This window comes from Diabrotica virgifera, chromosome 3, assembly GCF_917563875.1.
Source record: "Diabrotica virgifera virgifera chromosome 3, PGI_DIABVI_V3a".
In the NCBI taxonomy this organism is placed as follows: Eukaryota; Metazoa; Arthropoda; class Insecta; order Coleoptera; family Chrysomelidae; genus Diabrotica; species Diabrotica virgifera.
Genome location: NC_065445.1, coordinates 102,520,141 through 102,535,889, shown reverse-complemented (window position 1 = coordinate 102,535,889; position 15,749 = coordinate 102,520,141). Strand labels below are relative to the sequence as shown.

General features: G+C 31.9%; 1 protein-coding gene across 1 annotated transcript in view; it reads left to right on the top strand.

Moving 5' to 3' along the window:
- The first annotated feature begins 4,520 nt into the window (after window positions 1-4,520).
- LOC126881248 (short-chain dehydrogenase/reductase family 16C member 6) overlaps window positions 4,521-15,749 on the top strand; it is a 110,804-nt gene continuing 99,575 nt past the window's right edge. The window contains exon 1 of the mRNA XM_050645399.1: window positions 4,521-4,729. Within this exon, the coding sequence (XP_050501356.1) occupies window positions 4,704-4,729 (26 nt within the window). The 5' untranslated portion in view covers window positions 4,521-4,703. The remainder of the gene's footprint in view (window positions 4,730-15,749) is intronic.

Below are 15,749 nucleotides of genomic sequence, written 5' to 3'. Positions count from 1 at the left end.
GTTTTCATCCTATAGGTAACAATAACTAAAAATGTAGTCAGCTACCTGGATCTTTGAGTATCCCGAACATGGTCTGTTTCTAGCTTATTACCCTGATCTACCTAGCTGTGGTAGCTCTGCGGTTACCACTGCTTCTTATCTCAAGCCCGGATAAATATGGAGAATTATTAACAAGAATAGCAACCTTTCAATCGTAAAAACGAATAGATACTGCTCAAAGAAACAATGTGAATTTTTTATCGTTCGGTTTTTATCTTTTATTTAAATATTTTTATTTAAATATTCAGGATAAATACAGAGTTTAGTAATAATTCAATAAGCAACCCACAAATGTATCAACAAGTCAACACACAAGGGCAACTAGCCATGAATGTACAAACCACGCCATATCTAATATCGATGTCGCAACCAGCACTAACTAAACCAATGCCACCTAACTTATACCCTCCACTACCACAGACACAAATTCCACTAGTGCCGATCACATATCATAGTTCTGCTTCAAATTATCAATTACAACGATTACCATCCACCAGTGAGGAAGAGGAAGAAAACAACGAACCAGCTAGCAACGATTGGCAAAGCAACGATTGGCAACGATTGGCTAGCAACGATTGGCAAGAAATTAGAAGCACAAAAAGAAGAAAAATCGGAAAAACAACAGACAATTCAAACAGTAAAAATATTATTGTAACAGAAAATAGATTTGAAGCGCTAGAAAATGAAGTAATACCTCCCAAGGAGAACAACACAGCAAACCCTCCACCAATTTTCATACACGGTGTACAAGACTATCAAAAAATGGTACAAAAAAATTAAGGATGTAGCAGAAAGGGAAGAATATCATACAAAAAGTTTAACTAACAATGTCGTAAAATTAAGTTGTGGCGCGCCAGATACATATAGAAAAATGGTTAGATATTTTAATGAACATAACATTTATCACCACACATATCAGTTAAAACAGGATCGACCCTATAGAGTTGTAATAAAATACCTTCACCACTCTACTAACACCGAGGACATAAAAAACGAACTGCTAAAACTGGGTCATAAAGTTCGAAATATGATAAATGCACAACACAGAATTACTAAAGAGCCACTTAATTTGTTCTTCGTGGATCTCGAACCGGCAGTAAATAACAAAGATATTTATAACTTAAGGGGGCTACAGAATAGAGTTATTGAAATTGAACCTCCCCGAAAAACCAAATATCGCATAATACAATGCATGAGATGCCAATCATACGGTCACTCCAAGTCATATTGCAATAAACCATTTGTATGCGTCAAATGCGGAGGAGCCCACAATACCACAACTTGTAAGAAGACTAGAGAAACTCCAGCAAAATGTGCATTATGTGGTGGGGATCACCCCGCAAATTATAAAGGATGTGAACATTACCAGAAAATTTAATAATATTAATAACAGGTATCATAACAGAGGAAACTTATTAAATCCAGCAATAAATCAAATACATACACAACCCAGAATATATACACAACCCAGGATTCAGAATCAGTATGAAAGTTACGCTCAGGCTGCAGCAAATAATCAAAACAATAACGAAGATACAGCGAGAGTATACTTACCAAATTTCTAGAAGAGTATAAAAATTTATTTAACCAGCTAATGCAACAAAACAGTATGGTGCTCAACATGATTTCCATGCTAGTAAATAAAGTAAACTAACAATGTCTAAGTTCCTAAGAATTGCCCAATGGAATGCCAATGGTCTTCCTAATCATAAAGAAGATATAAAACTATTTCTGGAACAAAATTTCATAGACATACTACTAGTAAGTGAAACGCATTTTACAGACAGAACCTACTTCAAGATACCTAAGTATAACTTATATTACACAAATCACCCAGATGGTACAGTCCACGGAGGTTCAGCCATATTGATAAGAGAAACTATAAAACATTATGAAATGCTAAAATACGAAACAAATCACATTCAAGCAACATCGATAAAAATACAAACTCTTCCATATGATATAACTGTCACAGCAATTTATTGTCCGCCCAGGCATAGACTTACAAAAGAAGATCTTCTAACCTTTTTCGAAACTCTAGGGCCAAAATTTATAGCAGGTGGAGATAACAACTGTAAACATACGCTATGGGGTTCACGCCTAACAACCACTAAAGACAGATAGCTAGCAAAAGTTATCCAGGATAAAAGCTACTCATTCCTATCGACGGGATCACCGACATATTGGCCAACCGATCCAAATAAAACACCAGACCTATTGGATTTCTTTATTAGAAACGGAATATCTCAATCATATACAGATGTAGTACCAAGTTTTGATTCATCATCAGATTATAGTCCCATAATTGCCACAATTAGCACAACGGTGATAATCAAAAAACCAACACCTCGACTGCATAGCTTCAAAACAAACTGGAACACATACCGGCTAATCATAGAACAGGAAGTAAATCTACTAGTGAAATTGCAAACTCCCGAACAAATAGAAACAGAAACTAATAATCTAATCAACTTACTTCAAAATGCTGCCAAAAAGTCTACCCCTCAACCTGGAAAAAAAAATTTCAACCAACATTCCTCTTGAAATAAAAAGACTAGTAGCAGAAAAACAAAAAGCCAGATCAATTTGGCAAATAACTCACAGACCAGACGACAGGACAATTTATAATAACAAAACTAGAAATTTAAAAACAGCTCTAGAACAGATGAGAAACAACTCATTTGAAAACTATGTATCAAACCTTTCGCGTCAAGATAACTCTATCTGTAAACCAATCAAAAACAAAAATAAACCAATAAATACTTCACCTCCAATTCGGAAAAACTCAATACCACCAGGACCATGGGCAAAAAGCAACAAAGAAAAAGCTGATTTATTTGCTGAACATCTAACTGAAGTCTTCAAGCCACACGACAATGATCAAGTACATGAAGTAGAGCAGGAACTAGCCTTACCAATTAATCAACGAGAGCAACTAACTTTAATTACACCGAAGGAGATCAAAGATGAAATTAATCATTTGAATGAAAAGAAGGCACCAGGCACTGATCTCATAACAGCAAAAATGCTAAAACAACTTCCTAAAAAAGGCATAAGGAAGTTATTGTATATATTAAATGCAATCTTAAGACTTAATTATTGGACTATATCACTAAAAATTGTTTAAGTAATTATGATACCGAAACCTGGTAAAGCTTTAACGGATGTTTCATCATACCGCCCAATAAGTCTACTGCCAATAATGCCAAAACTTCTTGAAAAGCTGTTACTTAAAAGAATTATGAGCGACCTAGAATTCCAAAACTGGATCCCAGAACACCAATTTGGATTCCGGCAAGGTCATTCTACAGTGCAACAATGCTATCGCATATCAAATGTAATTAATAGAGCTTTGGACAATAAACAGTATTGCACAGCAGCGTTTCTGGACATCAGCCAAACATTTGATAAGGTGTGGCACCCAGGAATACTTTATAAAATCAAAAAATCCCTACCCAACAAATACTTTGACTTATTAAAATCATATCTAAATCACAGAGAATTTGAAAATAAAGTGGAGGATGAACTATCAAACCGTAACAAAATTCAATCAGGAGTTCCACAAGGTAGTATATTGGGTCCACTTCTTTATGTACTGTACACATCCGATTTACCAACCTCTCCACAAACCACCATTGGAACTTTCGCTGATGACACAGCAATATTTGCAACTGAAGAGGATCCAAGAGCTGCAGTATTAAAACTTCAAGAACACCTAGACCAAATTAAACAGTGGTTAAAGAAATGGAAGATAAAAGCTAATGAAACTAAGTCAACACATACAACTTTCACACTAAGGAAAGACCAATGCCCAAATATTAGCCTTAATCAAGTCATCATACCACAACAGAATATCGTCAAATACCTGGGGCTTCATCTTGATTCTAAATGAAACTGGAAACAACACATTTTAAAGAAGAAGAAACACATTGAGTTGAGAGTGAAAGAAAGTAATTGGCTTATAGGTAGAAAATCTCGACTCTCAATTGAGAACAAACTGCTGATTTATAAAACAGTCATCAAACCTATATGGACGTACGGTATAGAACTATGGAGTTGTGCCAGCAAATCAAACACAAAAATTATCCAAAGAACTCAATCAAAAATTCTACGCACCATCGCAAATGCCCCGTGATACATTTCCAACCAAACCCTTCATACATACCTAAAAAGCCCGTTAGTCAGCACAGTAATTCAAGAAAGAGCCAACAGACACCACGAGAAATTGGAAGGCCACCCCAACCAATTAATATTACCATTTTAGTGTACAATAAATACTACATTGATATAAGTTATTGTATTTGTTATCAAATTAACTCATAGAATATGTAATTCTGATTGTTAATAAATGCTTACAAAAAAAATATTTTATTTAAGATAATTGTAATCTTAAATCCTGCTATAAACAATAATGTAAATATCTGCTTAATATTTTATACTGAATATAAGCTACATTTCCTCCACTTGACAACGTTGTGTAACTGTGTATGTTTGAAATAAATATACGAACACCGGCTAAGCAAACTTACGGTACGGTCCAGCGTATGAACTATTGCAAGAACTATGCACATTCAAAGATCTATGTTAATTTAAATCCTACATTATATGCATCGGCGATACGTATATAACGCTTACTGTTTTTTGTGATAATAGTGTCTATCAGAATGACTTACTTTCAAAATGTAAAGGGGTAAGTTAAAAAATAAAGCTGCATATATTTGCAAATTTAAAACTGAACTAAATAAGGTTCTTAAGTCAGTATATCAAATAAGTTAAAATATTTAAATATTTTATTTTTAAAATATACCTACAGTATCCTGAAAACTTCTATAATGTTTATTTTAATAAGTTATAGGGGTAAAAAGAGAGAAAATTTTAGTGTGACTTTTTAAAATATTTCATTCAAAAGAAATTTTTGTTTATTCTAAGGGCCTTTCGGCCCTCGGTAATAATATAATCTTTCATTCTGCGTTTAAATTTTTAAAAATTTTTAATAGTTTTCTCAGGATTCGAAAAAAAAAGAATGCATTTAAATAGGATTGGACCAAATTTTGCGCCTAACCCCTTAACAACAAATAATATTTTCTTATTTTTAAATGAAACTTTATTATATATATACAAAATATCGTCTTACCTACTTCTATTTAAACGTAAGCATGAATTTCTATGTGATACTTTTGTAGAAGGTCTACAACATTACTTTTTCTAATTATTTCACGATTCCTCATAATCTGAATCACTTTTAGTACCTAATACCTACATTTTCCTGAATTGAGTCCATTTATTCACGGTAAAATATTGTAAAATCTCCGAATTTTAAAGAACTGCTCCAATTTAGGGATAACTAAAATTCAAAGACTAGAAAAGATTATCTTTGTCTTTGAGGTGTAAAAACTACCCTTTTTTACCAAAAACTAAAAACAGCAGATCTAAGCGTTATTTAAATTTAAATTATGTGTTAAATAAAGATTTGTTTCTCATATAGGATGTATTTTATAATTTAAACTTTTTTTCAACCCTTAAAAACACCCTTGATTTGTAAAAATAATTGGCAATTTTAATTAAATGATGAATTTTGTAGTTATTTAAACTTTATTTTATATTTATAATTTAATTTCTTGAGTATTTAATATTTTCAGTCCTAATAAACTACCCTTACAAAGTAATTCACTTGTATTCAAAAAATGATTACATTTATTTTGCTAAAGTACTTGTAGATAGATATAATGAATTTATATTTATATTTTTATTATTATTTAGCCCAAGCGGGGATTTTTGCAGTTACTCGAGCGCGTCAGATTATCACATGGGAGAAACCTTGTACCCTGTAAATGTACCTCTACCATATATTGGCTCTTAATACAGGGGAGTTCGTTAAGGGGGATCCGAAAAAAAATATATAATTACAAAAACTCGAAATCAGCAGATTAAGATTTAAGTACATGCAAAACAGTGTATATTTCAAAAATCTAACGAATTGAGCGGGTGGTAAGGAAATGGGCGTCACAAAGTTTCACAAAAAAAAAACTAAAAAATACCTGTTCAATATTTTTCAAAAATCGATCGAATGATACCAAACACGACCCATCACGGAGAGGGGTGAGAGGTAAATTTAAAATTTTAAATACGAACCCCGCGATATTTCACGAAATAAACATCAGATCGAAAAACTGCAAAATACACGTATTCAGTATTTTTGAAAAATCGATCGAATGGTATTAAACACGACCCTCCACGGAGGTGGGGTGGGCGTTACTTTAAAATCTTAAATAGGAGCCCCCATTTTTTATTGCAGATTTGGATTATCTACGTAAAAATAAGGAACTTTTATTGGAGAAATTTTTTCGAATTATGGATAGATGGCGCTATAATCTGAAAAAACGGTTGTTGGAAATGGAAAATTAAATTAAAAAATGGAAAGTCGTCACTAAAATTGAAAACTTTTTTTTTTGGTTTTAGGACCTAATCTTCACGACCCAATAGGTCCACATAACGCTCGATGAGTATCTGCAAAGGACATCGCACACATCTTATGGAAAATATAATGTCACTGAAATTCAATAAAATTTATACGAATAGATTCGTTTTAAATTAACGGTCAAATCTTATCATTGCGCCAACTCTTAATTATGATTAATTACGGCGCAAATTGCAATTAAAGTTTATCGAAATCAAATTTTTTAGTCAGTAAAAGTGTCAGTATTGCTCTGGGTGCTATTCAAAAGAGCTTAAACCCCGCTGGGCCTAAGAGGATTAGTGAAACTAATCCGCTGATTTATGGAGTACCGACAATTTGGGTATTATAAAATATTTTTTCTCTCTCTAACTTATGTACGTATCCATTTGATTTCAGATTTATTTATATCAATTTCTGCTCTTATTATTGAAAATATGGAGTTGGCGCAATGATAAGATTTGACCGTTAATTTAAAACAAATCTATTCGTATAAATTTTATTGAATTTGAGTGACATTATATTTTCCATAAGATGTGTGCGATGTCCTTTAGCATACTTTCCTCCCCTACTATTACGAGTATTTTACTGCTCCAAAAGTTGGACTTTTTGGAAGTGTTTAATCTTTAAAGCATGCCATTTATAGGAGTTAGAAAAAGTGCTTCTCATATTTACCTGCAAACTTCAAAGTTTAATATCTCAATTAGTTTTTATCTTAGAATAATAAAAAAATGTAAAATTTCAATAAGAAAAATACTACATTTTAGTATTCGTATACATTTTTAATATTTTTAGTTTTCGAATCATTTTGAAAAAAATTATATTTAAAAAATAATTTAATTCTAAATAGAAGTTTTTTTCAAATCAGCATTTTAAACTTGTTAAAATTTGTCATAAGCAGGTCACGTAGTCAGTATTTAAATAAAACTAATTGTACATGGAATAATGTTAATTTTGATTTTTATGAAAAATTCACCGATTTAAGTAATTTTTTTTTGTACGACATAATCGTTTTGTTTTTGTAATTACTCGGACATTTTTCACAAAAATCATTTTTATGTTAACTCATTTTAAAGGCTCATTCTTCTTCTTCGTGTCTTTTTTCCTTATGCCTATTACGGCGTCGGATTGTAGGAAAAATATTTTGATAATTTGTTCTCGAAAAACCTCTCTTTCTTACGTTATTTAATGATAAAAAGTTCTTCTTCTTCTTTTTTATTTTTGGTTTCGCTGCAAGGCGATTACCAGCACGATTTATAAGCGATCTTGACGTAGTCTGGCTCTAAGCCATACCAAAATCGCTGACTATGTTCTTGTAAGGAAGCTTTTGATGAGGTGTGATGATTATAATTAAATGAGATTAATTGGGTCAGGTTAAGTATGATTAAAAATTAAAACTTAAATTAAATGACAAATAGCAACATAATATAACACGGATACATATAAACAGTTGAGCCTTGCAATTTGTAAGCTTATTTTGTTAATTGCTAGAAAACGCATTGCAGTTTATAAGCTTATTTGGTTAATTGCAAGAAAACGCATAATTACATTGACTGATTCTTCCGTTAAGGAACTTAGAATATTGTATATAGAGAGCGGTGTTTTGAAGTTCATGGAAATAAATTTTGTGTATATATCAAAATTAGGAATCACATTAATCGGGCATTCAAAAAAGATGTGGTTTAGATCCTCGAGACGACCACATTCACAAAAAGGATTATCTTTTATATTCATTTTATACAGATGTTGTTTTGTTAAACAATGGCCTGTGCGCATTCTAATGATGGTGGTAGTGTGTCTTCTATTTCTATATGGAAAATTTGAATACCAAGGTTTTGTAGGAAAGAAGTCTTGAATTGTTTTGTATTGCGAAGTCTTCTTCTGGACTAAAGATTTCCATTTTTCTTGGTACTCTTTTGTAATTTTTCCTCTGATGACTGATAGGGCATCCTGGGAATTCAGTTGTACTTCCATGGGTACATTCAGGTCTCTTCCTATTTGTGCCAGTATGTCAGCCTGGGTGTTACCAAATATATTAGAGTGTCCAGGTATCCAGGAAAGGAGAATTTTGGTACCATTCTCATTGGCTGAAGATATAAGTTTCTTTGTTTTTAGGGCCCTTATATCTGCTGAAGCAGATATGTTACATGTTTTAATGTTGGTTATTGCATTGAGCGAATCAGAAAATATTATAGCTTTCTTTAGATGTTTTGTAGTTGCGACTTCCACCGCTTGATGTATTGCTATACTCTCTGCTTTGCTTATGCTTAGAGCTCCAGGAAGTCTTGAGGAGAAATTATATTCAATACTCGGGATGCATATCCCAAAACCTACCCTTTCTTTGTTTTTTGAGGCATCAGTATATATAAAGGTATGGTCTTTCCCATATTGTTCAGTAGTCATAAGGAATTTTTCTTTAATCATCGGGTCATATTTTTTGATATTACAATTTAGAATTGGAAGTGGATTCATTAGTGTATCATAGTCTAATTCATAGCATGGAAAATTTGGGCTTTTGTATATTTTTTTAAAATATGGAAAAAAATATTCTAATGCCCAAACCAAGTATGGTACATTATGCCTTGTATAAAAATTAGGTTTGTTTATAAGTCTTTTACGTATTTCAATTAGGAGTAATATTATGGGATGATTCTCAATAATGATGATTTTACTTAAAAATTTAGAGGCTAACAATAATCTTCTATGTTCTAGGTCCATTTGGGCAGACTCTGCCAAGATTGCCAAATTTGGTGTAGACTTCATGCAGCCCAAACATATCTTAAGTCCCTCAAAAAATACTGCATTGAGTTTGTTGTTGCATTTTTGTGATATTGGGTTGAATAGGAAGGAACCATAATCGAGGTGAGATCTGATCAAGGCATTAAAAACCATTAGGAGTGTTCGTGGGTCAGCTCCCCACCAGACTCTACATATTGCACGTAGGATGTTAATATTTTTCTTTGCCTTGAGTATAATATTGTCAACATGTAAGTCCCATGATAGATGCTTATGAAAAATTATGCCTAGAAATTTCACTTCAGTTTTTAGAGGAATGGCTGTGTTGTTGATTTTGATTTCTGTTAGATTATCTCTTCGCCTACCCTTTGTGAACCATACAGCTTCACATTTGTCTTTGGATAAGGACAAGTCATGTTCTGCAAGCCAGTGTAATGTGTTTTCCAATTCTTTGTTTATTTTACTTACCATGCTTTGGATATCATATCCCTTAATATACAAAACCAAGTCGTCTGCATATCCACATATTTTAACTTCATTATTGCTAATACAAAACAATTCTGCTATATAAATATTAAACAAAATGGTACTTAAGGGAGAACCTTGAGGTAGCCCCTTAGTTGCCATGAAAGGTCCCAAAAAGTCACCATCATTAGATCTTGAATATAAAAGTCTGTTCTGTAAAATTTTGAACACAATATTATTTATTGCAGATGGAATATTTCGAAGTTTTAGTTTGCTATAAAGTTTGTATATATTGACATTATCATATGCTGCTTTGATATCAAGAAAGATGGCCAAAACCGATTGGGATGATTCAAAGGCTTCCACAATTGTGGAATGAAGGAGGGTCAAGTTGTCAGCAGTGCCTCTTCCTTTTCTAAAACCTGTCTGATGGTTGGTGAATGAACAGTTATGTTCTAAGGACCAATCTAGGCGATTCTTGATTAATATTTCTAATGTTTTAAGCACACATGAGGATAAAACTATTGGTCTGAAACTACTGGCCAAGAGTGGATTTTTGTGTGGCTTTAAGATATTTATAACATTATGGTTTTTCCAATCTTCAGGCAGGTTGTCACCATTTAGACAATTATTGTAGATATTCAACAGAAAATGTTTAGCTTGTAGTGGTAGATGTTTTATCATAAGGTAAGGAATGTCGTCCATACCTGGTGCCGAATTTTTTTTATTATTTACAGCATTGTTAAGTTCCCAGATTGTAAAAGGGGAAACTTGCTCGTTTATATCGTCAAGCTCAAAATTTGGATCAATAAAAACTGCAGACATGTCCTGTAGAATTTCTGTTTTAATGTTATCTGCGGGGTTATGAAATGTCTGGCCGTAATTTTTGTTATTTGAGAATTTTTTAACTTTATTCCAGACATAGGTAGTGTTAGATTCCTTATTTAATGATTCACAGAAGTTTATGAATTTATTTCTTTTTTTGATTCTGAGGTTTCGTTTAGTTTGGGCGATTATACGTTTAGCGTTTATATAGTTCTCTAAGGAAACAGATTGTTTAAAGTTTTGAATTGCCTGTTTGCGGCTTTTAATCCAAAGTGAACATTCTTCATCCCACCACGGATTTGAAGGTTTACCCTGTGTTCTACAGTTTTTATAGGGAATTGAGTTATCTGCTACTTGATTAACTACCTCCAAAAACTAATTGTAATTAGAGTTTACCGGTAAATCAAGCATTCCTGTTATCATCCCAGTGTGGAATGTATACCAGTCTGCTCTTTTAATATTTCTCATTTTGTATGTTTGTGTATAGATGCTATCATTTTTGTTAAACTCACAGTTGTTTATTATGACAAAAGTGGGGAAATGGTTGCTATTTCCACAATCTTGTATGACACCCCAAGTAGAACATAGAGCCATATTATTACTTGCTATGGCTAGATCTACAGCGCTAAGATTATTATTAGGAGGTTGAAACAATGTTGCTGACCCATCATTTAGGATAATTAATTCTTTATCAAAAATAAAATCATAAACATTTTTTCCTCCCTTATTGGTAGGACATTTATCCCATAGGGGATGGTGAGAGTTCAGATCACCTAGTATAATTAAGTTTTCTGTCGGTATGTTTTCTATTGTTGAGCTCAAGAAAGGAAGAGTTATGGCATTATTTGTATTGGAGTAAATGTTTATTATGTATAAGTTACCAATTTTTGTTGTTATGTATTGGATTTGGTCTGAGTTGTACTTCTGAACTGTAGAAAAAATAATAGATTTCTTGATACAAGTAGCTACTCCACCATATCCGTCATCTCTGTCCTGTCTGACAACATTATAATACTTCAAAGAAAAATTAAAATCTTGTTTAAGCCAAGTTTCGTTAATAGCAATTATGTCAGGGTCTTCTTTGAAAATTAAGTTCGTTATGTTTTCCCTGTTTGATTTAATACTTCTAATATTCCACTGAATAATTTTTAATTTCTTTTTTGAATTCATGATTATGTGATTTGATATATGTTTAATTAATTAAAATCAGAATCAGATTTATCCTCTTGGTCCATATAGGACTCTACGTTTAATCGGGAAAATAAATGGTTTTTAAGTAAATTTAAGTTTTCTGATGATGTATTACTAATAAAATTTAGGCATGAGTTTAAAAAGTCATTTGAAGAAAAGGTATCAATATTTTGAAAGTTTTGCGATGCACTGGATTGCCAGGCTTGATTGGAGTTTTGTGATAAATTAGCTGAGGTTCTTGATTTGAAAGGTTCTGAACGAGAAAATGAGCTAGTGGGGGAAGAGGTTGGCTTTTCTGGTCTTAATTGCTGTGTATATGTACTCTTTTTATTTGGTTGCTTATCTTGACGTTTTTGCACTACTCTCCGTTTGTTGTCGGAGTTCAGAACCACCTGTTGAAAGGAACGTTTTACTGTAGATGATCTAAAATTGTTTGTTCTTCGTTGCGATGGTTCTATGGTGTTAGAATTATTTGTACTGGTACTTGGAGTATTTTCTAATGGCCTGCTGTTATTTTTAAAATTTGGAAAATCTCTCGGGTTATAAATAAATTTATTATTTGAGATGTATGATTTTGGAATGGCTTCACTTGCCTCAAAAAATGTCAAATTTTCATACGCCATCAGTTCTTTAATATTCTTTTGCCTTGTATATTCTGGGCAGCTCTTGTCAATAGATTTGTGAGAGTCCTTGCAGTAAAAACATTTTGTCATGCATACGTCTTCATGTTTGTTTTCCCCGCAATTAAAACATCTTTCTTTCCCTTTACAGTTTGTTTTTGTGTGGCCAAATCTAAGACAGTTATAGCATTGTGTCACTGGGGCAATATATGTGTCAACTAGTCTTGGTATGCCATAAAAAAACACAGTTTTGGGCATAAGAATGCCTCGAAATGTAAATAGTGTCGTACCTGTGGGTTCATAAGAAGTTACTCCATCTTTAATTACTCTTCTATTTAATCTTTTTATATGTAAAATTTCAATGTCATTTCCTGTATCGCAACACCGAAGAAGTTCTTTTTCATCAATATCTGTATCAATCTGTCTGACGATACCTTTGCAGGTTACGAAGTTAAAAGGTATATATATCTTGTATCCCTGATTTAGAAGTTGAGTGTTCTTAAGTAGCATGTTAGCCGAGTGAAAATTGGCAAATTCAACTGAAACTCTATTGAGCCCTTTACTATCTATTTTTTTAACGTCATTAAGTTTGAGGTTGAATATATCTCGAGCTATTTTAATTGTATTGAATGTGCCAATTTTTATATTCGGTATATTTGTAGATTCAAGATATACTACAAAAGGTCCATGATCTTTTTCGGAGTATGTATTAACCTTTTTTTCTTCCTGAGAATTATTGTCGGAAGTCTGATTTTGATTTTTTTCGGAATTATTAGTCATTGCAATTTTAGCCGGAGAAGAAGTATCAGGATAAGGGGGGACTGAGCCCCCCTTTTCCTCACTCATTGTAAGAAAAAACCAGTCAATGAAGTATTAATAACTAGAAAGCAAAAAGAAATAAAAAGAGCAAGCAAAATAGCATAAAAGAAAGCCGCTTGAAAAAAAATATAAGCAAAAATGCTCAACTTACCTATATGCAAACACTTAAGCAACAACACAGGCGGTTGTTAGCTAGGTTAAGACCCTAAACTAGTTGCAAACTTTAACTGCTGCAAAACAGAAACTGTTCACACCTCGAAAGCGTAATGGCTAGTTTAGAAATATTAAATTTTTGGAAAATATTTCTTAAATTTAAAATACGCGATGATAAAAAGTTCGATTCAGGGTTAAGGCGAATGGAGCAAAATGCAAAAGTTTGACGCATGTCAAAATTTCCAATGTGTTTTAAATGTATTCATTTTTTTTTCGAATCTTGAGAAAACTAATAAGTATTTTTGAAAAATTTAAACACATAATGAACGACTACTTTATTACCGAGGGCTGAAAGTCTTTTAGAATAAATAAAAAGTTTCTTTTGAATGAAATATTTGCAATTGAAAAGTACACTAAATAATATTCTCTTGTATTTGCACCCCTGTAACTTATTAAAATAAACCTTATTCAGGGACTTTCGGCCCTCGGTAATAATGTAATCTTTCATTCAGCGTTTAAATTTTTCAAAAATATTTATTAATTTTCTCAGGATTCGAAAAAAAAAATGAATGCATTTAAAACACGTTGAAATTTTGACAGGCGTCAAAATTCAAAATTTTGGATTTTGTTCCACTCCCCTTAATTCGAAAAAATCCTGACCATATTAGGCTGTAACTTGGGTTGTGTTGTTGCGATAATAATTTAAAAAACAACTCGAATCATTGTTTTTAAAAGTTTCTTTTTGATTCTAATAAATTCTTCGCCCAAATGCGTTGTTTTAAAGTTATTTTTGGAAATCATAAATTTCGATCTTAAATAACTCGGTAAATATCAACTTACCAAAAACGTCTATATAACATTTTTTGTACATAATTTTGATGGGCCCCATGGAAGTAAGTATTCGAAAAATACAACGTGACAAAGACGACAAGGAGACCTTTCGAATTAGTTTTCCCGTGACATCGGTTTGTATTTAAAAATATCGTCGATTACGTCTGATGACGTAATATCAAACATATACAGTCCGTCTAATATACTTACCGTTGCAGTCATTATCTACGTCAGAGATCTAAGTTGACATTCTTGCCCAATTACAAAAAAATCTTGAATTCATTTTAAATCAAATATATCACATAATTATTGCGAAGTGGATTATACAACAAAACAAATTAATATTCAATGTAAATAAATAAAAACTTTAGAAATAGAAAGCAAGAATTAAGTTATAATCTTATGTTAAAGTAAATAATAAAAACAGTAAATATAATAAAACAAATACTTATATTAAAGAATAAAAACAAATATGAAGTGTCACCACCGCAACTGTCAAATAAATGTTACCAATTTATGCCAAAATATCACCTTCGTTCGATTACAGTTACAGAGTGGTTCCGAACAAATGTGCTTCATAAAAACGCTTTATAATCCATTTATACAAATTAAATGAAACATTTCTTTAAGTTAACCTGAATAGAAAACTTTAAATATTATTTCTACTTGTGTATAATAAAATATGTCTAGTGGCTGTGTATTCCAGTGTACTCGGCAAAATGATTCTAAAAAAGAACACCGCCTAAATATTTCGTGTTGGTATCATGTGACGTCACGAGCTATGACGCGGATGACGTGCAACGGTAAGTATATTAGACGGAGTATAGGCAGGTATATAATTATTGATGCCCAGTCAAAAATTAAAATTGAGGTGTTTTAAGATTTATTTTAAAGTCCTCTGTTTCTGCAATAAGAAAAATTTATTTCATACGTTTGCATCATCTGTGTATGAAGGACAGATTAAAAAGTTGAATAATGAAAACCAAGGTATCGAAATAAAATAACGGACGAAAAAATTGGCATCTATTAGTTTGTTTGATTATTGATAAAATATAATGAAATATTAATTTTTTTATTTAAATTTCGTGCTCGACAAAATATTATCTATTTATTTAAAAATATTTGTTTAAGTTATCTTGGTCAGACGGATTAAACTGTATTAAATAATTCCACACAGATCAATAAAGAAGTTAAAACAAAGAAGTTTTCTGGAAAGTTTTGGATCAAAATGTTTTATGGAAAACAAATGGTGCAACTTTTAACATTGACGTTATAAATCCAAAAAAAACGCTAATTTTTCAAGATACTGATCATTGGTGGTGAATAGCTAATTTTGGTCTTACTTTATGTTTTTGATGGTGCTGAAAACGAAAATCAAGTTTATTTTGAATTTTAGGTGGGAAAACATTGTCAAAATCGCAATTTTGCCCTAAAAATAAAAAAAATTAAACCACGTTTCTCTTAAATTAAAAGTTGCACCATATTTTTTCTATAACACATCTAGATCTAAAACTCCCCATAAAACTTCTTTAAACTCTATGGTTTAACACAAATGTAATTAAATAGATAAATTTTAAATTTTGTCACTTTATTTTTGCGATTTAACTTTGCACTTC